This window comes from Chiroxiphia lanceolata, chromosome 5 (genome assembly GCF_009829145.1).
Source record: "Chiroxiphia lanceolata isolate bChiLan1 chromosome 5, bChiLan1.pri, whole genome shotgun sequence".
Taxonomy (NCBI): domain Eukaryota; kingdom Metazoa; phylum Chordata; class Aves; order Passeriformes; family Pipridae; genus Chiroxiphia; species Chiroxiphia lanceolata.
This window is the reverse complement of record NC_045641.1, coordinates 56,191,892-56,217,235: the sequence shown is the minus strand read 5'-3', so window position 1 is coordinate 56,217,235 and position 25,344 is coordinate 56,191,892. Positions and strand designations below refer to the sequence as shown.

Below are 25,344 nucleotides of genomic sequence, written 5' to 3'. Positions count from 1 at the left end.
GTTGCATTTTCATAGCTACTTGGGAAAGCTTCCAGTAGGGATGGATCCTCTTTGGGAAAGTAATGGGCTACTAATTTCCGTGCCATTTATATGTCCTTCTGTTTATGCATTACTAAATGCTCCTGTACATGGTTCTAAAACTAAATACAGCTGTTAAGTCCAGCTGTAGCTTGTTTTCATGACTGTTGCCATTAATTAAGTTTGGTTTCATCAGGAGACCCCATGTTGTTACCAGATGAAGAACTGTTGACAACACTGTGGTGCCACTAATCAACATTCAGTGAGAATTTGGGTGAAATTTCCCAAAACAAGGACTTGCTGGTACTTTCTGGTACCAAAAAAAAGGTGACATTCTTTTAATCCTTGCCATGGGGTAGTTCAGGGTTTTCTGGAGGAGGACACTTTCAGAAGCACAAGTAGAAGCTCAGTGCCTAATTTTCACAGGAGATCAGGGAACTTTAGGAAGTTATAGTGATGCCTTCAGCCATGGATTCCCAAAGTGAAGCCAAAGGCAACCATCTGGTTCAGCTTTACTGCCCAAGGGGCTGCTTCTCAGATGAAGACAGCACTTCTCCGTATTCTTCACATCTGCTAGGGTCTTCCTTCCAAGCTTGTGGAGGCAGTGACCCAGAGCAGATCCCTGCCAGCAAACACCTCCAGAAGGCAGCTGGCCCCAGAGCAGCCCCTGGTGTCCATCACTTAGCACTTCTGTTCCAACCCTGAAGTTTGGTATGAGGCTTTCAGCACAATCTAGCTGAACACATGGAGCAGGACAAACCAAAAATATGTGGCACTGCACATGCACCTACCAAGAGGGTACTCCTCTCTTTAAACTCACGTTGGTTTGCTAGATCAAGAAGTCCTGCTCTCCTGCCCCTAGGAAGAGGAGAGATAAGACTGAGGACCAGCCTTTGGAGCAGTGTAATAAAATGATCGTAGCTGTGCATATGTACAATATAATGAAAAAACAGGTCTCGTGGTAGGGGCATGCCTGGCCTGTTCACCTATCATTGTAGACACTTCTAACACACCCTCTGGCCAAAGTGACTGCTCTCCTCCCCTGATTTGGAAACAACCCAAACCACTGCAGAGGTAATACCTTCCCAAGAGACAAAGAGATAACAGTCACTTTGGACTTTCTGTTTAGTGAAGTTCCTAAACAGAAAAAGAGCAGAGTCATCTCTGCTGGCTCTTGAAGTGCAGTCTCATTTAGTCCAGCCTGTTATTCCCATCCTGTCCTGCCATGGAGCACTCTTACTCCCGTGAAACAGTAACTTACTCTGGGAGCAGGAGTACTTTGTGCAAATCAATGGGGCTGCTTTTGAGCTAGAGCCCTAACCACGGATGGCTGGACCTTCTACTGGAATCCTGCTCTGTATTTGAGAAGGTCCCATCAGTGAAGAAAAGATAGAAGGCTCCTTTCTGAGAATGAGTTGAGCAAACTTGTACTGTAGTCCAATGTTTGCCACTTAATACAGCTGATGATCTCCTGCTACTTTTTCCATCAGAAAAAGAACTTAAGAGAAGATTAATGTATTCACAAATTCATGTGGAAAATCTGCAGATAAGACTGAAAGTAATCCTTTTTACATATGGAAAAGCCTATTTCTGATATTTTTAATGATGAATTTAACAATGGAAAAGCCAATTTTAGGAAGAACAACTTTTTTTTTCTTCACTTTTTTTTCTTTCGGAATGGAAAAAGTGATCTTGATTTCAATAGGCTTTTATCACTACAGAGAAAAAAGCATTTCTACCAAGGGTTAACCCAAAATGATCAGGTTTGCTTTTTCAGTTTCAACAAGAAACGTGGAAGATTTCTGTCTTTTCTTGACCTTCACTTTTACTCCATAAGTTTTTGATGTGAATCAAAAAAGAAACATAAATTCACAATGGTTATTCTGTCTTCCTTATTTTAAGCATGATATATTATTTATGTGTGATGTTCTGTTTCAGGCTAAGGTATTTATTCAAGGCTGCCTAGCTATCATCTTCTGTAACAGCATGACACAAATAAACAGCACATGGCTGCACCAAAGAGTACCTCAGTGTATAGCAGGTCCTATTAAAATATGTTGTTGTAAACACCCTGCTGGTGGGTTAATGCTGTCTTGACAGCCACGTTCAAGCCTGTAATGAGGACTCAGGTGTTGCCCCAGCAGAGCCCATAAGGAAGCTGTATGCATGCTGGAACAGATAAATATTATGAACAAATAGGTTTTTCAAGTGCAAAATAATTGGGTTTGATAAGCAAAAAGTGAATGTTTGCCACATCCCAGTATAGAAACAGAGCATCTAGCGTGGAAGCAAAGTGGATTCAGTTTTAAAAATCTGCTTATTGCAGGGCATGATTGAGCTGCTATTATGTTACAGCACATGTCAGAGTCTGGTCCTGCAGACACGTCTTTCCACAGGAAAGGTGAAGAGACTGCAGAGACTGTACTGTCAGCAGTGCCACAGAGCAGTCTGGGAGGAACAGATTCATGCAGTCAGGCAAGGATTTGCAAACCAGGGAATGGGCAAGAACCAGGGGTCAGAAAAGCTTAGGTGCCTGCTGAGGTCTTGTGTTTGGAGGGGTCTTCCCAAGTACTGGTTTTTGTTAGCGTGTCAGACTGGGAAAGGACTCCCCGCCTGCTCAAAATGGTTGTTAAACTCTTCCATAGACAGAGTCTGTGTTTGCTTTTAGAGACAGAAATGCTTTCAGCATATAGTCTTTCTTTAAATATGTGACTGTCTTTCTTCTATGCAGACTGTTTGCCCTTTTTGGACATTGTGCATTGACCTAACTCTGAAATGTGTGAAAGAGAATATGAATTGAGAACAAACATGAGAAAAAAGTAGAAACAATCAAGTACATTTTGGGCATTCAGACAGCAGACATAAGGAGCTGAGTATACAGAGGAGATTCCTCAGGAAAAAAAAGTCTTCAACCTACATAGGAAAAACAACAGTTGTCACTGTAGCCACATACTTGTGTGCAACTGGGACTTGAACAGAAAACTAGAGTTTGGGTCTTTGAGCAAAAGTCATATGTGAGAGTGAGCAATACTCTGTCAACTGCATGAGAAAACCTGAGGGACATTTCAGTAGGACAAATATTACTGTTTCCACAAAACACATTGATATTCTCTTAAACTTGGTGTCTCAGTTAAAGGACACAATTCTGTGCCATGAGCACTCTGTAGCCATTGGCCTTGCCCTTTATGAATGAGTCTCCCCTACCTTCAGTTCAACCTTGCCTCCACAATGGGGGCTTATCCAGTTCATCTGGTCTGTGTTTGGACACTATTTCCTTCCCTGGGTGATGTGACTTTTGGATAAATCCAGATTACATCTGGACTGGGAAACAGTTGTGATGCTTGATGAGCGAGCAGTCCTGGACCTCATGATATCTAGGGGCACACTGAGGCTAGAGCACACCACAGCTCCTTTGGGCTCTTGCTGCCTGTGTAGAACAAGCTGTGACAGGAGCTAAAATCTGGCCAAATTTCACCACAACACAGGAGTAGAACATGGGCAGGATGTGAACCTGGGAGTGAAAAACTGCTTCTGCATCTCAAGAAGGGACTCAAGAGTGACTGGACAGTCCACCAAGAATAACAGAATTCTTTTCTTCAGCTCTTAAACCAAGGAGAAGATGAACCTCTCCAGGTCCACATAGACACCACCTTTTCAGAAAGGCAGTCCATGTGCTGATGGCACCTCAAGATTTCTCCTTTCTTAGGTATCCCCTCAATTCCCTGTATCTCAGTCTGGATCTTGCTTCCATGCTTCCTTCCCCATGAGAGAGGGTTTATTTTCAAGTCTTTCATATTTACAGCTCACTCAACCCACCTTCTCCCCCCTTTATGTCCCCGGGTAGTTTTATAGATTGGTTCAAGAAGAGGCAAAGTTCTCAAAGCCAGTGCTGGAGGCACTGTCTCAATCGCTCTCAAATCTGAGCTGGGAGAAGGAGAGAGTTGAGCTGTGCTCTCTGCCTGCCTTCCTATGAATGAGTGCCCAGAGAGACCTCAGCATTCTGGGCAGCTCCCAGCCCCAGCAAGGAACAGAGGGTCTCTGAACATGCCACACATGGTCATTGGCACCAGCATCTGCACAAGGTGTGAACCCCCTCTATGGGGGTCAACAGTTGCAGAGCCACATCTGCTCCAGGGAACAGCCTGATCATATTTTGTGGCTTTTTTGTTTTCCTTGTTGCCTACTTCATGTGGTTGCATGAAGCAATGACAGACAGCAGCCATCCTCACATCTTCTCCCTGTGATGTCCCCCTGGGACAAACCCACTGCATTTCCTCAGGCCAGCAAATAAGCTGGTGACAGAAACCTGGGGACAGGGCTAGGTATCTCCCTGCTCAGAGGAGCCCACCAACAGAGAGTCTGAATTCCCATAGCATCTCACAATTGATGTTATTAAAGCAGTGAAGGAGTACAAGAAGAAAAAATTCTCTCAAGCTCTTCCTTCTTGTTCCCACTCTTCATCTGCATGTTACAACTTTCCCTGTCTCTGCTGAGGATGTCAATGAGCACAAAGTCTGTGTCTCTGAGGCACCACAGTTATGGCCCAGGTAGAAAAGGGTGGAGGTTACCCTGTGCATGTGTATGTCTTGCACCACTGTGCAGAGGGTGAGGTTCTTTGAACTGAGTTAGAACAGCCCAAGGGCCGCTCTGGTTTACACAACAGGAATTCACTAACAATAGCCCTGAGGAGCTGAAGTGGCAGGTCAGGCTTGCACCATTAAATCCCTTTGTTCCAGCCACATATCCACTTCTCCACTACATTGTCAACAGCATGTAAAACTGATACAAGAGCACATATGTACAGGTCTCTTGTCAACCCTTGGTGCTAGAGGAGACTAAAAGTTAGCACAGAAAGAGTTAGCTTCACTGGGATGGAAAACCACCCAGCCAACAATGCAGACACCTTTAGCCGAGTCCCAACTCCTCAGTTGCCATCAGGGTCACTGAGAAAAAACATGACTCACAGTCTAGTTTAGGTATCTGCTTTGGGGCAAGAAAAGTCACATCCAAGAACTGCCTACTTCTCTCTTTTTTATACTAGCTCTCCTACAGATTTTTCTTTAGAGTTGACAGTAATTTTGTTATTAGACAGTAATGCATTAAATAAGCAAATATCAACAGTCTCTTAATTCACTTACAGACATGCACATCATTGACATACAGACATTTTACAGGACTGTATTACAGTGGTCAATTCACAGATTTACACTAGCTCTGCTGTCAGTGGCATGAATTTCCTTTCATCCTAATGAATCAAATATGTCCTATTACTCATAATTATTTTTCCTTTTTACCAATAACACACAAATCTTTAATTTCCTAGTAAATTCAATTTACGAATGGAAAATAAGCAAGCCACACATTCTTATAGTGTTCTAGAGAAATTGCTGTTTTCAGGTACCAGTATTATATGAGGATCTAAAAAAAAAAAAAAGCCACAGAACCAATATAACAGTGTATTTGTTTGGGAGCACAGAGTACACAGCTGTGTGTGTTGCAACACAACCATCGGAATTGCAGGGATTTCGTGCTTTTTAAACAGCATTCGTGACATCTGGGAAATATTTCTACAAGAACAAATAGGCACACAATGTCCTGAAAGGTAAATGGCTCCTTGTTTCCCCAAAAGCTTCCAAATCAGTCAGTAAAAGTTAAATCTCTTTGGTGTAAACAAAGTACTGTAATTTTGATGCTATTTTGCAGGTACCCTCTACTGACTCTGTAGAAGTACAGGTACTTCTCACAGGTGGGAGATGGTGGGTTTATTTATATCGGATTTACTGAGGTGGACAAGAGCCAGGGGGACAGTAGCTGCCCCCAGTAGAAATGCTTCATGCAACATGTAGTGTGAGTCACATGGCTCACATGCATATTATATTTGCCTTATAAATTATAAGGCAAATTATTTGATTATAAGTCAATCTTAGGTCGCGGCCAATTCACTCCTACCTCTTACTCAAGCAATTACAGTGGAATATTTTTTCCACTCTCATGTCAAAGGTAGAGGTTTTAATTTAGAAGTTTGAAATCAAATTTTAACTTAGAAAGGCTACTTCTGCTCCAAGACTTTAAGGGATTTTAAGCCCAGAAAAGAAATGTATGCTGCTGCATGGTAATGAAATAGAATAACAAACGTGATCTCAAATACCCTGAAAAAATGTTACTGTAATACAAAATTGTAAAGACCTAGTCAGGTTTCCTGAAGGAAAATATTTACCTCAAATGTGCGCAGGACTTTAGCCAATGCCCCGACTTCTTCTTTCAGAGAGAAGATCAAAGAAATCACACCATTTTTATTTTGGGACTCTTCAATGTACATAGATTCCTGAAAGGACAGAAAAGAAAACACGCAAACAAGAAAGATTTACACTGGGAGTCAGTTTTACTTTTCTCCATTTCCTTTTGGCACTGCATCAGCAATGTAAAGAGGATATACAATAGCTTTCAGTGGGAATCAAGGTGCCTTTGGTGCCAGAAGTAGAGCAGCTCTGAGGCTGCTCCGATTCACGATGGTAGAGACACAAATCCCTTCTCTCAAACTTGGGTCCTTGTGGGAGCAAGGCAGTTAAAAAGGACATGAAAAGAACCCAATATCATCTCTGCCTGGCTTCATCTGTCAGGTATATCAAGCTCAGGGATGACAGGAAACATTACTGCACTTCGGTTTCGGCTACAGTGGAAAGTCCTTCCCTCAGGCTTTCTTTTCATTAACACTCAGGATTAAGTGGAGCAATGTAGACAAGCTCTGTGCAGAGGTGCAGACCATGATCTATGATTCATTTCATTTCTCCTTGTACCTTCCAGGTATCCCCAGGGGAGAGGACATATGCACAAGAGGTATATAGAAGGTGATTTAAAAACAAGATAATGACATCAAACAAAGAAAGTAAAAGAAACAAAAAAGGAATAAATATTGGAACAAACATTTAAATCTTCCCTAAATCCCACAGTCAGTAAAGACTCAGTTAAGTCAAGATGTGTTTTCATTTATGTTTGTTCTCTTTCTCTTATTGATTTTCTGCTCTGCGAATTACAAAAGGCAATTTCCAGTGTTCTCAAGAAAGAAGAATGTTTATTTTAACTATTTTCATGGTTCTCATTACTAGAATGTCTTTGCATGCCTCAGTACATGTGTTTCTTTTCACAAAAGCCCTGTTAAGTAGGGAAGAGTTATTTCATCACTTAAGAAATAGAAAACTGAATCCTAGAGGGGAGCCAGATTTTCAAAACTATCTGGGTATTTGACATGGCCTGCTGAGATTTCAAGAATCAATTAATTTTTCTGATGTCAGAGTAAATTTGATGCACAACCATCACAAACTTTTGGGAGTCACATTAATGTCTTATTTGCTGGTTTGTTTCATTTATTTTTAACTTCTACTGGCCTTGGGCAAATTGCCCCTGATTGGTATTTCAAAGATCACACCAGACATCTGCAACACAGATGGGTCCTGGTGTAACAAGGCCTGGGCCAAAACTTGATTCAAGGTACCCAATTAATTTTACTTTATGAAGATCCGTATTTTCAGTCAGAGCCTGTCCTCGTTATAACTATTGCTTAATTGAACATATAAATCAGAGTGTAAAGAGTCTCAATTCCCAAATATTGTCCTCAGAAAAAATAGCCTTTGTAGAAGACAAATTAATAAGCAAATTCAGTTGCCCTGAAGACATCAAGTTCTTGGTGGGACTACATTTCCAGAGCTATGGAGAACTGCCTTCTTTTGTAAAGTACATAATTGCTGATTCTTCAGGCTGTCTCCAAGGCTGCCTCCAAGGCTGCTGCTAACCTGAGATTTTGTTTCCAGAGACTGGCAACACATTTTTCTATCTGGCTGTATTTCCAGAGGCTGCAAAGGTTTTTCAAATGTTTTTTACCTTTATGGGGAACTTCTATTGGGAACTATAGTAGAAGTACTGGCCTTACGCACCGGAAAGAAGATTTCCATCTGTTCAGCTGTGACACTTACCACAGCATCTCTGTGTCTCCTGGGTCCTCACCCAGCCAGGGAACCAGCCCAGCTCTTACATGGTGAGGACCAAAAGGAAAAGCAACTGGAAGTGGTGTGTCAGCTGCCTAATGAAACCCATTTACACCTCAAGCAACCACAAGGGAAAACAATGACAGGAGTCTGGTAAAAGTCAAAACAAATGTCTGTAGTACAGAAATTTTATGATAATGTAACCAAAACTGTAATTTTAAATACTGTCAGTGCATTGCTTTGTCCTTCTGTTTTCACGCAGCAAAGCCAAAACTGCGCTACACTAGTGTCTGCCCGATGGATTGAGAATTTGGTTTTCATGGTCTGAAATGAAACTGTTTTAAAAGACATGCAGTTATATATTTAAAGTACTCTTGCCAAGTCATGCTGTGAGGACCAACTCATACGACAGATTGACTTGAATCTGCATGACAAATGAAGAATTTGTGGTTTGGATACTTGCAGGGGATATAATGCAAGGTTTAAGTCCTGCAAGGTAATTCTGATGATAATTGATCTCTTTATATGATAAGATTACACAAAAATGCCTTAAAAAACTCATTGGTCACTAGTCTTCATGTGTTGAGATCAGCCGCTTTCAATCCATCCCAAGTTATTTTCCCACTCTTGTAAATTGATTTATATTGGTGCTTAAAAGAAAGACACACCGCAGTGAGAGTGGGCACCAATGCTGTAAACAGCATCATACTTGCTTAACTTCTCCCCCATATGCACTCAGTTCACTGGAAGGTCTTTTACAAGCATCATTTCACGCCTGAGTTCTGCCCACAGACAGGCTTTCTTTGCTTTAATTTCAAAGGGAAAGAAGACTGAAATGATTGTTTTCCTGCTACCCAGTTCTTATCAATACATATAGAGGCAATGTCCATCAATACACACTGAGGACAATATCAAACAACACATATACAAATGTAGAATGGAATAAATTAAGCTCTAATTTTCTTCTAGATCCTTTTTTATTCCAGTAAAATAAGAATCATTTGATGAGCATGAACAACCATTCCTGGACCCAGTACAACCACAAAGATAAGTGATGTGTAGATGTAAGGACAGGCTTACCTGAGCACCATGCATATCTTCATTTTAGTTAACCACTCTGCACATAGATTGACATTGCTGTTCTGACACCTGTGACAGTATTGGAGCTCAACAACGTAATCTCGTCAGTCTTCTAATCCATTTATGAGATGTTTAGATAAAACCCTTCAGAGTGAATTCCAACACTGCTAAATCCAGAGAAAGTTTTTCTTGCAATTTCAGGGACACAAAATTTTTAACCTCTGTGTTGTAAAGTCCAGACTTACTAGATATACAAAATTCTAGGGGAAAAAAAGTGAAAAATAATTTCAAATGAAATAATATTTCTAAGTTACTTGTGAAAATGGAACTATTTTCCAAGTCAGGTTTCTTAAGGCATTTAAATGCTGATCTCCCACAGATGTTGTTGGGACCAAGCAATTACACAACTTGGATAAGTAGCAAGGTGAGACCCTATAGAATTGTTGTGGGAGTTCAGCCTCAGCACACAAAGCAGTAGAAAAACAGGCTTCCTTGGCAGTTCTTAAAAAGGTTTGTATAAATTGAAGCCCTTTTTTGCACATCTCATACAGCTTTTCTCTGGCTTTAGGAGCATTGCATAGGACACACACATGCTGAATTTGGTCCTAATAATTAACCATGCTGGCCTCAGGTTATGTCACTTGTCCCTGCAGTAACATTAGCTCCGGTAATCGAAGGGCATGGGCTTCAGGACTTTCCTGAACTTCCCAAAGCAAAAGGTTCAAAGTCAGTCAGTAAACATTAAAAAGGGGAACATCAGAGTCCCAAAATTTAACAAATAGCTCCACTAGAAGACACATAACTTCATCTGTTTTTCTTTAACAGAAGAAGACAGCTTTCTTTCATCACGCAGGTTTAAGACTTCTAATAACTGCTGGTCTTTTCTGCTTCTTCTTCTCTTTGCCATGTATGCAAGGATACTGCTGCAATGTCTATTTGCATTCTTACTGCACTTTTGTGAGCACAATTAACAACAGACAAGGATGGGGGCTGCCCAAAGAGAGCACAGTGGCAACCAGACACCACAAAGCATCAAAAGAATCCATGTCGATTCCTCCCATCTTGTGTCAAACTGGCTCTCAGAGAGTGGGGGACAAGATTTGCAAACAGGATTGAGGCAGACAGGCACCCCTCTGCAAAAAGCAGGCACACAGACCCCATCACCCACCTGGAAAGGGTCACCATTCATTTTGCAGTGCTGTGAGTCCATGTTGCAGAGGCAGCGATGCCCACACTGGGAGGCCCCTTCACTGCAGCAGGTGAAGCTTTCTGACCTAACTGCAGCGGACAGAACTCTGTGCAAAGGTATTAAAAGTGGAGCAAGCAAGGCAAAGCCATCCCTCCCCTCCCCCAGCTCCCTCCCCTGGACAACATGCCAAGGGGGCGTTCTCCCTGCACACCCACCCCACCCACCCCCGGCACACAAACAAGCCGCTCCACGCGGCCACCCCTTGTGAGTCCCACGCCTGCGCACAGCGGCTCTCCAGCATATTGTTTCTATCTGCACCCAACGTGGACGAGCAGCATGCTCTGAATTAACAGTCTTCCTTCTGCTGATCAACATCAGCTGTTTTCATTTCTTCACTTCAACACATCGTTTTCGGTTCAGCCCATCCATTCCCACTGCAGCGTGTGTGTTCAGCCTCAGGTGGGTTTCCCATTGGATGTCTCTCTGCTTGAACAGACATCAGATGTTCTCCAGGATCTATTCATTGGATGTCAAATGCCAGGCACGTTAGGCTCTGCCGCAGCACAGCAGCTGAGGGATTTGTCCTTTAATGGGGCTTTTTGGAGTGCTTCCAGGAGGTCAGAGAGCAGAAGACATCACTCATTAGACACTGGAAAGAGATAGCCAATGTAAGGGAAGCATGAGATAGGATTTAGATGCATGAACCTCACACTGGGAATATGAGCCTGAACATGGAGAAAGGGAAGAAGGTAAAGGAAGAAAAGGAAAAGGAAAGACTAGGTCAGAGCTCTAGGGCAGCAGGATGTAGAAGATGTATGTACTCTTATATGTAGCATAAGCCATGGAAAGCAACAAGGGAGACAGGGTGTGGGACATAAATTATTTCAGAAAATGTTAGTAAAGTACTGATATGAAAGAGCCCAGATTTGGTTTAGAAAGAGTCATCAAAGGTGTAAAGGGAATACTGGAAAGTGGTACCCCAGTATGGGAGAGTAGGTGGAAAAATTAAGTAGCTGGGCAAGTATCTATTTTGCCATTTGGGAAGATCAAGTCTAACAAACTATGTCAAGGCAGGTAATCTTGCTATATTTTTGTAATGAAGGTAAATTCTCTTCAGAGTAATTTTAGCCTTGAGGGAAGTTCTACTGCATGCACCAGCATAAACTCGGATTGGTGAACACTAAAAAAGACTTACTGTGAATTGTTAGTACTTACAAAATCCAATAACTGCTAAATCCAATCAGTGTTGCAGTAGGGAAACTGAGCAGAGCCATTTGCAGGGATCTTAGTCCAAACTCATGTTGAACCCCATGACAGTGGGGTCAGAATCCATTTTACTGAAACTATCAACTGTATAACATGCATCTGAAGTAACTCAGTTCTTTGGATGTAAATATCTACATTTTTCAGGAAAGCTGCTTCTTTTTACATCCTGAAGTTGCATTTAGGGGTAGAAAGTTAATTTCTGAAATGATCAACAAGCCTATGGTATGGGCTGGCAGGTCAGGGTAGAGAGCCAAATGTGAAGCACATATAACACACTGGGCCCTGTTGGCATTGTGGGAGCAGCAGGGGACAAGGAAAGATGGAGCAGGAGGGGAAAGGGAGATTATCCTCAGTAATTGCCAGCAGTATAAAACTACTGGGTTTTAACTACTCAGCCAATAAATTCACTACAGTAGCCCATATTTTGTGTCCTGTGTTTGTGCAGTTTGAGACACAGTCTTATCCATTATAGGGATGCTGAAGGCCACCCTGAGAAAGCTTCCTACTCGGCATATTTTTCAGTGAGATTTCAAAAAAAATCAAATGCATGTCCTTTGGCTGGTCAAAGTAACTGTGGCATCCAAAATCATAAACCCTTCTTTCTGTCATTTGTTTGTGCCTTCCTCTTTCTTTATTCCTTCTCTTCTCACTAATTTTCGATCTATCTCTTTTACTTCTCTGTAGCTTCTACATGCTTTTGGCCCTTTTCCCCCCTTTTTTTTCCATTCCTTTTCTTATATATGTTCACTCTACCTGATGGTAATGACAAGTAAAAGTGAAACATCAGGTATGCAAAGTAGTGCTCCTCCCAGCTTATGGTAACTATTTATTTTGCCTCCTTCTACCCCCTGCTTTTTCTACTTATGTTGCAATCTTATCCCTTTTTGGTACATAGTCATAATAGTATCACCAGTGTATAGCCACCAGTTCACTGTTTAATCTGTCTGGACTATCAGAGGCTACCTGGTAGCAAAAGACACTGGCTAGGAGAAGCAAAGCTCCTGCCTGCCAACAGGAATTCCCAAATTCTCTTCTTCTGGAGCAAAGAGGTGTGTGTAGGGGTGTGGGAGTGTGTGCCCAGTGCTGTTCCAGTAGGAACAGGTAATTGCATCAGAATTGGTTACCTTGGACCATTTCAGAGTCCAAACTGCTAGAGCTTCCCTGTCCTCTTTGAAGTACTTTGAAGTTCAGCACACCAAGCACAGGTTCATCCCCCTGCAATGACATTGCTAACTGTGAATTCCCACTTGGGTTTCAAGTTGCGGTGGCCCCTGTGTGAGCACTTGAGCTTTGAGTCTACCAATCCTGCTCTGGGCTCTTGCTGCAGCATCATTCAACCCCACTCCTTTCAACCATATTCAGCTATGCACTGATGTCCCACATTGCTTTTACCTAAAAACACACATTTTCCCTCAGAAACACACACTTTGGTTGCACACACATACACACACACACACACAAACACACCACATGCATCCATTCCTGGATATGCTGCTCAGCCTAACAGGGCTCTTTGCACTGAAAGTTGGCAGGCTCCCCTGGCCAGCACAATGCAAGTTCAAAGGGCCACGGACTCTGGCTGCTTTTCAAACTGCTCTTTCCTGCCTTTGCCATTAGCCAGTATTTGCACAGTGGTGGCTTCCCTAGACCTGTGAGTTTTATGTGGGCAGGGATGTCCCTTCCTGTGCAAGGACGCAATCTGTCTTCTCCCTGCTGGTTCAGAATGTCCCAATCGATGTGAGAGAGCAATGGGGAAGGGGGGGAGGGGACATTTTCTATGAAAACAGAAGCTCACGAAACATTCCCAGATTAGGAATCCGTGGGTATCTCAGGCGATTTGTGTATGAGCATGGCAGGGGGCAGCCCCCCTTTTCGATATCCTATATGCGTTTACCAGAGGTCTCGGGGTGCTGTAGCTCTCCTTTTACTCCCCAGACAGGCTGAATGTCCTCACACCCCAGTCTGCATCGCGGCTGCAAAACCGCCCGGCCATATCCCCTCTCATTACAGACCCAGGCTGCCCAAAACGTTAATGCTTTTTGGATGTACCCCATCTATGCCCTTCCCGGAGGATTTCCCCTGGCTCCTTCCCTCCGGGGCGACAGTGGCCGGGAGGTGGCACTGTGTCCTCACGGCAGAGACCGCTGGCGGGAGCGGGGGGACCTCGGCTGTCCCCGCTCCTGCGCTCCCCGGGAATGAGGGGGATCCGCCTCCCAGGCTGCCGCAGGCATCACCCAAACCCTCTCTCACCCCCGACAGGGGACAGCCGCCTCGGAGGCGCCGGAAACAAACACCCCCCTTCCCCCTAGGTCCCAAAATTTAGCCTTCCAAGAAGTGGCGCTGGGGGGAGGCGGTGTGATTTATCCCCCGGGGCTGTGACGGACGCGGGACTCGTGGCCGCACAATGGGACCACCCGGCGGGGCCGGCGGGCGAAGGGCTCCGCTCCGCGGGCGCGGAGGGCGGTGGGGGCCGGGCGGCAGCGCCCGGGGAAACCCGCGGAAGCTGCGGAGAGGCGAGTGGGCCCGGGCGGGGGGAAAAGCTGCCTCGGCGGATAGCTTTTTTTTTTTTTTTTTGCAGCCCTATATGCAAACTGTCACTTCAGGTTAGCACAAGACCTGATGTAGCTCATTAGCATGAGCTGTATCTAATATGCTTAAAACCTCTAATTATTTATTATGCCCTAATTGGCAGCCCAAGAAATGTCTGCAAAGTGATGAGTGTTCATCCCAAGACGCCTTTCGAGGAGAATTCAGCAGTGTCCCTGGTCAAACGTCATTTTTAATTCTTCGTCGGAGCACAGGCTTTATTCCTCTTATAGATGATACAACGCCAAGAAAACTCGAACAACTTGCTATCCCGAGAACCAGCCTCCCTCCACCCTGGGTAGGATGGGCAACAATTACTCACGAATACGGTTTAATGTTCTAAGTTCTTTCCATAAGGGGACGCTTAGGAAGAGGCGTTAAAGTTTATCAAGTATGCAAAAGTGTAAACAGATGTTCCTTGAAAATTACTTACTCGAAGGAACAACTGTCAGGAGAAAATAATTTTCCTGACTTCTGAAACTAACAAAGTTTTGAAAATTATATTCACATAAAAACTGTTTCAAAATAAGTTTACCTCCCTGGGGTCGCCCCTCCACCCCTCCCTCCTCCCCCCCTTCTAAGTGCCTTTTTTTTTTCCTTACAAGTCTGTATTATGTTTCTTCGAGCTGCACCAACTATTTATTTATCTTTATTCTTTCTCTCTTTCTTTTCATTCATTATTCTCTCTCCCTCCTTTTTTTTTCCCCTTTCCTTGTGTGTGTGGCTTCTCGGTCTGATCTGTAGCTTGTTACCACCCACTGCACGCTCTCTCCTGCAGCCGAGGTGTTTCTATACAAACTTCAGCGTCCAGTTGTCATATTAATTATTACACTGAGTAATGACTGAAATAGTCAAAATAAGGGGAGACTCAAGAGAGCTTTTTCTTGCTGCTCAAAGATTCAGCAAAGAAGCCTTGCAACAAAGCACTAATTGGTCCCCAGAAATACTCTGACAAGGCATGGAAGATAGGTTTCATAAAGCCCAGCAATTGTGAAGGGGGAAAAGATCCTTGAATAGACCCCACGCTTCTTTTCTAAACTCTCTTGCTGAGCAAAAAATGGACTGCTTCTTGAATACTGGACTGATCTTGAATGCTATACCCAGCAGAGAAAAAAATGCACCATTTATTGTAAGTTTTTTTTCCAGCTATTCATGTGTTCTATGTGGAGAATAAGCTGGTTTTGTTTACCATGAAAGACCTTTTACTTTATTTTCACTCTTGGGGGGGAAGCTGGAAAAGGGAGGGGGAGGGCGAGGGGAGAGAGAGAAACACATGTGCCCAAATCCAGACGAGCTGCCTACTGTAACAAAATGGAGTGTAACAAATCCTACAGAAGTCCCGAATGTATCGATTCTTTGAAGATCTATATAGATTAACGACTTTCGTTCTGCTTTTCCAAGACAGCATTTAATCATAACGTAAATGGCCTTTAAAAAAGAAAAGAAGTGGAGGGAAAAAAAAAAAAAAGGCATACCAAAGTTGGTTTGCTTTTTTTTTAAAAAAAAAAAAGGCAAGGACTTCAAAAGACCTCATGAGTGTGGCTACGATTTAGGCGCACACAAAAGTCACTATATAGTAACGACAGTTCAAGATTAGAAAAAAATAATAATAAAAAAGAGACAAAAAAAAAAGCCCAATGAAAAGGGGAAGGGCTATTTATCATTATGTTAGAATTAAGAATTTCAAAGTGCAGGTGCAGGACTGTGCATACGAGTGGATGGAGGCGGGGAACATTGAAACAATATTTATCTCTAAATCTGGCAGCCCCAGACCCCTTACTCTGCACAGTGAGTAAATAAGGGAGTTGGCAAGATTGGTATTACCTCAGACAACTCAGAGGAGCAAGTTTGTTCCCCGGTGGCAGTGGATGGAAAAGGACCCTACATAGCCAAGGGAGGAAAAGGCTCTGCCCCCCATCCTTCCCTACACACAAATGTACCTGGAGTCGGGGTAAACAAGCAGGTACAGGACCACAGAGGCAAAATTACATGGGAGTTACACTTCATGACCTCTGGAACTCATGAGTTTTGTCTTTTTTAGAGAACTCTGAGACTAGAGAAGGAGGGACCCAGAGACTCCATTCTCATTCTGCCATTTCAGGGAAAAAGGGCAGGAATGTCTCTACGTGGTATTTCCACACAGTCTGGAAGTGGGCTGCTCCAGAATAATTACACGGCTTAAATATACATATAGTTTACAGGGTTGCAATTATTTTTCTGTTACCACTTCCCAAAGTCACAACATGGAGCTGGCAATGCAACAACTATTTCCAGCGAAGACAATTCTGACGTCAGACAAGGGATGTTGAACAAACCATTCAGAAGACTCCGAAATGAAGAGGGAGATCTTCCTAAACAGAAAATAAAAGCAAACATTTTATCCTGTTTAGATTTGGCTGTCCTGCCTAAGAGAGAATAAAATAATTTGAAACATTTCACATGCAGTTAGACAATAGGCTGAAAGTCAAACTCAGTGGCCAGTGAAGAGGGCTCTGATATAAGCGTGTCAGAGGTTAGACCATATGGAACTACTTCACCTTTCTCATCACAAGTGCATTAGAAGCTGCCATGTTAAAAAATTACTAAAATACTAGCTAACAGGTGCACATTAAGGTTCTCCTGTATAATGTTGCTGCTTAAACTCATGTGCATCACTGTTTAAACTCATGGGCAAAACCAGGGTCAGGGGTCCAGTGGCAGATGAGAAGAAGTGATTTCTACAGCTCTAGGCTGCTGTAATTGAGGTCAGCAGCAGAGCAGGGCTTACTTTTTCACTCATTTCCGTTGAAACCTGAACAGGACTGTGCAGGTCCCCTCCTTCCACACTTTAGAGCTGGTGTGAGCACCAGGGATTAACTCCTCCTATCAGAGACTTCCTAGAGCCATAATGTTACCCATGGTGACACTGTCATATCATGGCTCTGTTCTTGCTACTTGGTTAGAGAGCATACACATCTGAGTTTACAGAATGGAAAGGTACAGAGAGAAGTGGAGATGAGACAGAGCTGAAGGCAGAAAACATGTTAAAGCTTCCAGAAATACTTGGATATGTGAAAGGCAGGAGGGCAAGAGAGAAGGCCATGCCAGGGTCCTCACTGCTGCTCCTGCCAAAAGCAGGGCCACCAGCACGCCTCAATGCTCAGCCTCACCGCGTCTCCCAGGCTGCCTATATTCCCACAGCCCCCAGGGTCGCTGTGACCCCCAAGTCCTGACAGCCTCAAGCTCTCAGCACCTCAGCCCCGCTTTTCCACATTTGTCCCTTTTCCACATTGGAGCCACAACTGAGACTTCACCTGGAAGCAGGGCTAATGTCCCCTGCATATGCCAGGTCCATTCTGACTCCCCAGCAAATGCCATTTTCCGCTTGGACCTGCTTCCACTTTGCAGGGTGCCAGGGGAGGGGCAGGGGCTCCGTGAGTTCCCCGGGGCCAGCAAGGTCCTGGGAATAGGATCTGGTAGTGAAGGGTGAGCTGACTTCACACCTGCTTGCTCTGCCCAACATATCCATACTTTATGCTGCCCTACGAGACAAACCTCCTCCCTCTCGTGCCGGACCTTGGCAAGGACCATCCACTTGGGTCGCGCCCAAGAGGGGTTTGTTCTTTCTCTCCAGACAAGCTCGCCCCGTGGCACTCAGCATTCCAGAGGGGTAATTCGAGGTGACTTGGGTCGAGAAGCCTGCTCTGCCCTGCTCTGCTCTCAGCCGCAGCCGTCCTCCTCCTAACACCCACACGGGCTCACCCGCCGTTGTTGCTGGCTAATAGAGCCATCAGCCCGTCCGCGGGGCGTGTGCGGTGCCGGGCACACGCGGCTCCGGCCGCTGGAAGCGGGGGGGACGACAGCCCCCGGGCGGAGGGTCGCAGCAGGCTGGCAGGGCTTGTGAGCCAAGGGAGCGATACCAGAAATCCCGGTGCTACCCAGGGAAAAGGGAAAACCGCCCTTCCGTGGTCCCGCACGCAGAGTTTCTCTTCCCAGCCGTCCCGGCAATGGCAAGGGCGCTTCTCCCGTGGGCACGCACCGGCCCGCCTGCCCACGCCACGGGCCGCCTCCGCGCCCACTCTTCCCGCACCGCGGCTCTCCCTCCTCTCCAAACTCCGGCAGGTGCCTCTAAGGTGGCCCCAGCCCGACAGCGCCCCGACGACAGCCGGCGCAGAGGATGCCCCGCACGTCCCAGTACCGCTCGCACCCCCGGCTGCCCCGGGAGCCACCCTTTCCCTCTCACTCATCCCGCCGCAGCAGCGCCCCGGCTCGCCCCCCACCTCCGCGGGGAGCGGCGAGACACGGCAGCGAACGGCGCTCGGGCCCCCCCCCCGTCCCCCGTCCCCGTCCCCGAGCAGGGCTCCCCCCTTTCCCGTTCTCCCGCACACATTCCCTCCCCCGCTGGCGGCCCGCGCGCGCCGCCTCCCGCCCCGCGCGGCGCCCCGGCGGGTGTTTGCTCAGGGCCGGGAGCGCGGCACGCGCCGGGCGCACGCACTTGCCACAACAAACCCGCGAGCGGCGGGGGCGGCGGGGCGGGGGCGGGGGAGCGGCCCCGGGGGGCGGCGGGGGGAGGCGGGGCCGCGCCGCGGCGAGCGCGTGTGTGGCGGGGGCAGCGGGGAGGGGGGGGGGTGCGGTGTGTGCGCGGTGTATGTCTATGTGTGTGTGTGTATATGTGTGTGTGTATGTGTGCGTATATGTCTGTGTTCGTGCGCGCCCCCCGCCCCCCCCTTCCGAGCTCCCCCCGCGCTGGAAAGGCGGCGGCGCTCCGCGGCTCGCGGCCGGCAAAGCCGGGGAGCGTGGAAGGCGCAAGGTGCAGGGTGTGCGTGTGTGTGAGCGCGGGGGGGCGGCGGGGGGAGACTGCATGCGTGCGTGTGTGTATGTGTGTGTGTGTGTGTGTGTGTGTGTGTGTAGGAGAGGAGGGGGGGCGAGCCCCGTCCGCCCCTTATAAGAGACACAATCCTCAGCCACTTTTTTGCAAAAGGGGCTTTGCAAAGCAGCCTGCGCACACGCGAGCGCCACGAGCCTCCCCGCGGCCGCGGCACGGAGGGCGAGAGGGAGGGGGGCGGGCAGAGCCGCCCGCCGTACCTGCCGCCCGCCCGGCTCCGCCGCCCGCTCCCCTCGGTCGCCGCCGTCCCTTTCCCCTGCCGTTCGTCCGTCGCCTTGCTCCTTTTTTTTTTTTTTTCCTTTAAGTGAACGTCGCAAATTTTTTTCCTTTTCGTTTTTTCGATTTTTTTCTTTTTTTTTTTGGTGGTGGGGGCACCGGGACCGGCCGCCGCTCGGGCGCCCCCGCCTCGCAGAGGACGCCCCCGCGCCCATGGCCAGCGGCAGCCCCGCCAGGATGTCCAGCGCCGCCGGGCAGCCGCCCTTCCTGCAGCCGGCGTGCTTCTTCGCCGCCGCCGTGGCCGCCGCTGCCGCTGCCGCCCCTCCGGGGCCGCCGCCGGGGGCGCCGCCGCCGCAGCTGAGCCCGGCGGGCGGACAGCCCTCCCCGGGCGGCAAGCCCTCGGCGCCGCGGGCGGCCAAGCGGCAGCGCTCGGCCTCGCCGGAGCTGATGCGCTGCAAGAGGCGGCTCAACTTCAGCGGGTTCGGGTACAGCCTGCCGCAGCAGCAGCCCGCGGCCGTGGCGCGGCGCAACGAGCGGGAGCGCAACCGCGTGAAGCTGGTGAACCTGGGCTTCGCCACGCTGCGGGAGCACGTCCCGAACGGCGCCGCCAACAAGAAGATGAGCAAGGTGGAGACGCTCCGCTCCGCCGTCGAGTACATCCGCGCCCTGCAGCAGCTGCTCGACGAGCATGACGCCGTCAGCGCTGCCTTCCAGGCCGGCGTCCTCTCGCCCACCATCTCGCCCAGCTACTCCCACGACATGAACTCCATGGCGGGCTCTCCCGTCTCCTCCTACTCCTCCGACGAGGGCTCCTACGACCCGCTCAGCCCCGAGGAGCAGGAGCTGCTCGACTTCACAAGCTGGTTCTGAGCTCCGGCCGCCCCGGCGGCAGGTGGGTACGCGCCCACGGAGGGCCGGGGGGAAAGCAGGGGACGGACGCGGGACGGCGGGGGCGCAGCCACCGGGGGAGGGGACGCAGCCTGGGTGTCCCCGCGGGCGGGCTCCGCGTGTCCCGCGGTACTTACGGGCGGCGCCGCGGCCCGGTGCTGCGCTGGTCCCGGCGCGGCTCTGATCTCCTCTCTCTTTTATTGTTACAGGACAGTTACAAAAGGGAAAAAAAAAAAACAAAGCAAAAAGCAGACAAACAAACCCGACACAAACACAGATCGCACACAGAGAGACAGAAATCCACCCAGAAAAAGAACCTGTCGCGTTTCCAGCTCCCCCGCCGTCGGAGGGCGGTGCGGGCACGTCTCTCGGCGGGCGGGCACAGCGCTGCGCGCCGCGGGGGCGGTCGGGGCGGCCGCCCCCGGAGCCCGGCCGGCCTTTGCACTCCGTCGCACTGCCACGGACAGCGCCCCGGCGGAGAGGGTGTCCGGCGGGGGAGCCCCGGGCCGCGGGAAGGGCGCTGCGCTCCTCGGCCGGCGGAGGAGCTCTTCTTCCTCCTCCTCCCCAGCAGAAAGGCGGCCCCCCCGCACCTCGCCGCCGCTGCGGCCCTTCAGAGACTGGCGTTCATCACCTGTGGACAAAGTTAGTTTCCCGATGTTTGTGGAGATGCTGAAGTTAAGCTATGCTGTACTCAAAGAAGTCCCTGGAGCTCCGTCTACCCCCCACCTCCCTGCGCCTCTCCCTCCCCTCGCTCCAAGCTTTTCCTCTCGTTTCCATCATAGAATGCTTCCAATCTTTTTTTTTTTTTTTGTGAATTTTTTATGATAAGAAAATCTATTTGTATCTATCCTAACCCGGTTGGGGATATATTAAGCTATTTTTGTACATAAGAGAGAGAGAGATTTATAGAGGTTTTGTACAAATGGTTTAAAATGTGTATATCTTGATACTTTTTTTAATATGTAATGCTTATTACCTCTTCATGTTTAGACTTGTAGTCGACGTTACCTTACAACTGCCATTTTTGTATGTGGTTTTGTAAAGGACTTGGATTTCCTCCAGATGTACTTTAGCACCAACGTGTCTTACTTTATAGAAACTTTGTTAATGTATTAATAATGTTATTAAACAATGTTCAAAGTGAACAAAGTTTATGCAGCTATTGTCCAAACGCAAAACGGTAGCCATTTGTTTTTATATGCTGCCTTTTGAAAAAAAAAAAAGCAAAAAAAAAGCAAAACCACACAAACAAACAAAACCCCTACATCACTGCCTTTTCTTACTGTTTTATTACAAACTTACAAAGGTCCTGTATAACTCTGTTTTATATAAACTAGTTTCGTAATAAAACTTTTTTTTAATTAAAATTATCAGCTGCCTACCGCATGCAATTTTTTTTCTTTCTGCCATTGACAACCATGAATGTAAGGACAGAATGTTAATTGATGTTATACCGGAGCTAAGTTGCATATGAAGTGTTTGTATCTGATGGATGTAACATATATATCTTTATCTATCTCTATATAAATATGCAAAGATCTAGCGGTATCACCATTGTTTTCTTGCCCTTCTGTGTTGCAAATGTGTATCCAATTCAAAAGGCGAGGGAATGATTAATGATTGCATTGTGCTTCCTGAAATCACTGCACATTAAAGAATTCCCCCGAAAGCCCAAGTATTAAAAAAAGAGGGCGCTCCATCCCGCGTTTCGGCGATGTGACCCTATCCTGCTCCACGGCTCTGACCCAACGGGGCTGAAAAACACGGGGGATAGCACAGTCGCTGCCACCCAAAACACGGGCTGCTGTGTTGCCGCTGCAAAGATAGTGGCTGGGTAAATAAAACCGTCGCGGGGAAGACGGGAAGCGAGAGGCGAAAGGAGATAAAAATAAATAAATAAATAAAGTAGTAGAAATGGGTGGCAGCTTAGAGACATTGGTCTTTCTAAGCTTGTTATTCTACCCAAATAGCGTGATCTGCCTGTAAAAGTACCCAATTACCAAGACTCAAATAGAAATTGGACTCTTCCCCCCATTCCCCGCTTTTTTTTTTTTTTTTTTTTTTTTTTTGGCTAGCCTGCTTGTTGTCAGTTAGCAAGGACGTGACCAGAATTCGCCTTCTTTTCGCCTGGCTCCTGCATCACTTGCAAATTCAGTTTGCGTGCACCAAGCCAAGCGGAAAGCAAAGTGCAAAATGCATCTTACAAAAAAAAAAAAAAAAAAAAAGCAACAAAGAGCGGGGAGAGCCAGTGTGGTGTATGGAGCTAAAAAAGAAAAAAAATAATCTAGCCAGCTCCGCTACAAATGCGCCATCGAGTTGCGAGGGATGCGCTATTTTTAAAAAAGAAGAGGGAAAAACTTTGGTGGAGGACCCCGGAATTTTCCGTGTGTGTGTGTGTGTGTATGTGTGTGTATGTGTCACTATATATGTATATGTACAGATGCATATGCACACACGGACATTGATACATGTGTATATCAATGCATAGTCCTTCCTGCATTGCTTTAAAAGTGTACCCACATTTGCCCCTTCGCCTCTTCCCCTCATGCCCTGAAATGATCAATACGTGATTTAATCGCGGGGGGGGGGGGGGAGGAAGGACGGGACGGGAGGGGACGGGACACGCTGAGGTCACGAAATCCCTCATTACTTTAGCACAAACACTCTTTGTTTTAACCGCTCGTGGAACTAATGTTTAGTTATGAAAATAATAACCGTTATATGCCGCCATCCGCTCTCCCTTTACAGCATCTCCCTTTTTATTTACCCACTTTTGCAAGTGTACAGATAAGGTATGCAAAGAAAGTGTAGCGAGTAATTTATAGCTATGAATATAACATTAGGATAATGTTTCATTCTGTTACAAAGGCGAAATTTCTCTTCCTTGTGTAGACAGGTGTTCTTTTTTGCTCACTTCTGAATAGTAAATATCCAGACTCATTAAACTAAAGGCAAAGTTACGCTGTTGTTCGCTACAATGTATAAGACAGGCTCAGAAATTCACCACCTCCTCCCTCCCTTTTCCCCTCAGCCCCCTCCAGAAAGAAAGAAAGAAAGAAAGAAAGAAAACACACACACACAATTTTACTGAAGATAGGGAAAGGGCAAAGCAGGATTGGGGTAAATCTCATTACATCTGCTCTAATCGCTTAGCAACACAAAGCCTTTTCTTGTATTAGCGCGGAGAGCCTTTCAGCGCTGCCTGACAGACAGTATTCAGTTAGCATTAGTAAACTCCATAAATCAGGGACTTCTTTGGGTGCAGTATAAGTTTTAGAACTACTCAGGATTTGGTGGGGGGTGGGGGAAGAGAAGCGGAGAGAGGGGTGTGTGCAGATGAAGGTTGCTGGGCCACGGATTTATTATTTCATGTACTACCTATGTACTTATTTATCGTAGTGCTAGAAAGGTGCCCCGTTAACAAATGCTTCTCTATGAGTGTGTGCACCCGCCACTGCTCCCCCAAATCAAGACCCTCGGGCAGAGATGGGGTAGCACGGCGAGGCACCCACGGCGGCCACACTGGGCAGGGCGATGGGCAGCGCTGCCCCCGCCTCTGGTGCGAGATCCGCGCCCTCGGAGCCGGGGGGCAGCCGACGTGGGGTATCCCCTCACTCCTCATGCCTGCTGCGCCGTTGCCCACTCCCCACAGGCCCCTCCTCTGCCCAAACTTTTTTCCGCACGCGGGAGCAGCGCCGGCCCCGCGGAGCTTTCGCGCCCTGTCCCCCCTCCTCCCGCGCAGGTAAGAGTGGAGAGGGAAGCGCCCCCGGCCCTGCCCCCGGAAAGAGATGTGCGCACCCCGGAGAGCCTCCCGGTGTCCTAGCCCGTCTTTTTCACCGTCCCCTGGGAGAGAGGCGCCAGCAGCAGCCTTTGGGGAGCCCGTGGCTCTACCCCTCCTCTAAAAATCTTTTTTTTTTACTCTCTTTTTCTTTTTTTTTTTTTAATTTGTTTATTTATTTGCTCATCCCCCCTCCCCCCTCCCCTTCCATTCCTTTCTCCTTTTTTCTTTCCCCCCACCCCTCCCCTCGGCGCAGGTCCTGCCTTTTGTGTGCGGGCTCGCAGGGGCACAAGGGGGGGCCGCCGGGGCCGGGCAGGCAGCGGGCAGCGCTGTCCCCGCGCGTGTCATGCCTCAGCCTTTATCCCGGCGGCGGCGGCGCGGCGGGGGCCCCGCCGGGCTCGGGGGCGGCGTGCGCCCTCCACAGCTGCCGCCTGCCCCGCTCCGCTCCGCGCCCGCCCCGCTCCGCGCCCGCCCCGCTCCGCTCCGCGCTGCCCGGCCCGCACGCGAGGACAGCGGGCACCTGCCCAAGGCGAGGCGGGCGCGGCAGGGCGGGATGACATACACACACATGGGACGCCCTGGCTCGCCGCTGCGCGCTGCTCCATAATGCAGCGCCTGTTACTCGGTGCATTCAGGGATTAGCCCGGCTTGAAGTGTGTGGGGGATTCTGCGTCTCCCCGCTCCCCTTTCCAAGAGGCGAGGAGCCGGGAGAAGCGTGTCCCCCCCCCCGGCCGCCACCCCGGTTCGTCCCAGCGCGCAGCAACTTCTTGCTCCCAAGCGGGCTCGCTCTTAGCGTGGCAGCCCGCACAATGCGGGGCTAATTCCTGCTGCAAAAGGCAAGTGGTGAAGAATCAATCGCAGGCTTTATACAATCAAAAGGGATGATGGGTTTGGGATTGGGATTTTTTTTTTTTTTTTTTAGTTCCCTGCCCCTCTCTGAATTTCTTCTGCTCCTTACCCCGTCCTATTAATAATCCCATGCAGGCGATTGCAGACCGAGGTAAAGCTATCATTTGTACGCGCCTGAAGATTAATTTCCCCCATGTACCAACTCAACGGCATAGTTATCTCTTTAACAGGGAAAACAGTTTGGCTCCATTGTGGGGTTGCCAAGACCGCCTTTTGAGAAAGGGAGCCCGGCTAGCCTCTGATCAAACTCAAAGGTTAGTTAAAAGACAAAAACAGCTGAAAATCTTCATGAATAATGCTGTTTCCCCGAGCCCAGTGTAGTGCAAGCGCACATTTCAATGCCAGAGCATTTTGTTATGCTGCTCGCCTAAGTCAGAATTTCACAGAAAAGGCAGAGAAGAAAAGCTCCAACAATTAGAGGGGGCCTGTCAGAAAACATTAACGCCTTCCTCGCCCAGCCTGTCAAGCGTGCTGGAAATAAAAAACGGGCATAGCGAATCGCACCTCCACCCTCCAGAGCTGCAGGAGGGAGAGGGAGGGGGGTTTGGGGACAGAGGAGTAAAGAGAG

At 47.8% G+C, this 25,344-nt stretch overlaps 2 protein-coding genes and 1 long non-coding RNA gene across 3 annotated transcripts in view; 1 reads left to right on the top strand and 2 right to left on the bottom strand.

The window, feature by feature from the left end:
• Positions 1 to 10,383, bottom strand: part of PAH (phenylalanine hydroxylase) — a 38,584-nt gene extending 28,201 nt beyond the window's left edge. The window contains exons 1-2 of the mRNA XM_032688726.1: positions 10,249 to 10,383; positions 6,236 to 6,343 (exon numbers count right to left, since the gene is read on the bottom strand). Of these exons, the coding sequence (XP_032544617.1) occupies positions 6,236 to 6,343; positions 10,249 to 10,290 (150 nt within the window). The 5' untranslated portion in view covers positions 10,291 to 10,383. The remainder of the gene's footprint in view (positions 1 to 6,235; positions 6,344 to 10,248) is intronic.
• A 5,165-nt stretch (positions 10,384 to 15,548) lies between these two features.
• On the bottom strand, positions 15,549 to 18,335 carry LOC116787142. The gene is made up of 2 exons (XR_004357184.1): positions 18,039 to 18,335; positions 15,549 to 16,472 (listed from the first exon to the last, which is right to left on the bottom strand). It is a non-coding gene; the product is annotated as an uncharacterized LOC116787142 (long non-coding RNA).
• A 930-nt stretch (positions 18,336 to 19,265) lies between these two features.
• ASCL1 (achaete-scute family bHLH transcription factor 1) lies at positions 19,266 to 21,323 on the top strand. Its single transcript, XM_032688362.1, has 2 exons — positions 19,266 to 20,093; positions 20,299 to 21,323. Exon 1 carries the CDS (start codon positions 19,415 to 19,417, stop codon positions 20,069 to 20,071), a length of 657 nt encoding a protein of 218 aa, XP_032544253.1. The 5' UTR covers positions 19,266 to 19,414; the 3' UTR covers positions 20,072 to 20,093; positions 20,299 to 21,323.
• Positions 21,324 to 25,344: the final 4,021 nt, after the last annotated feature.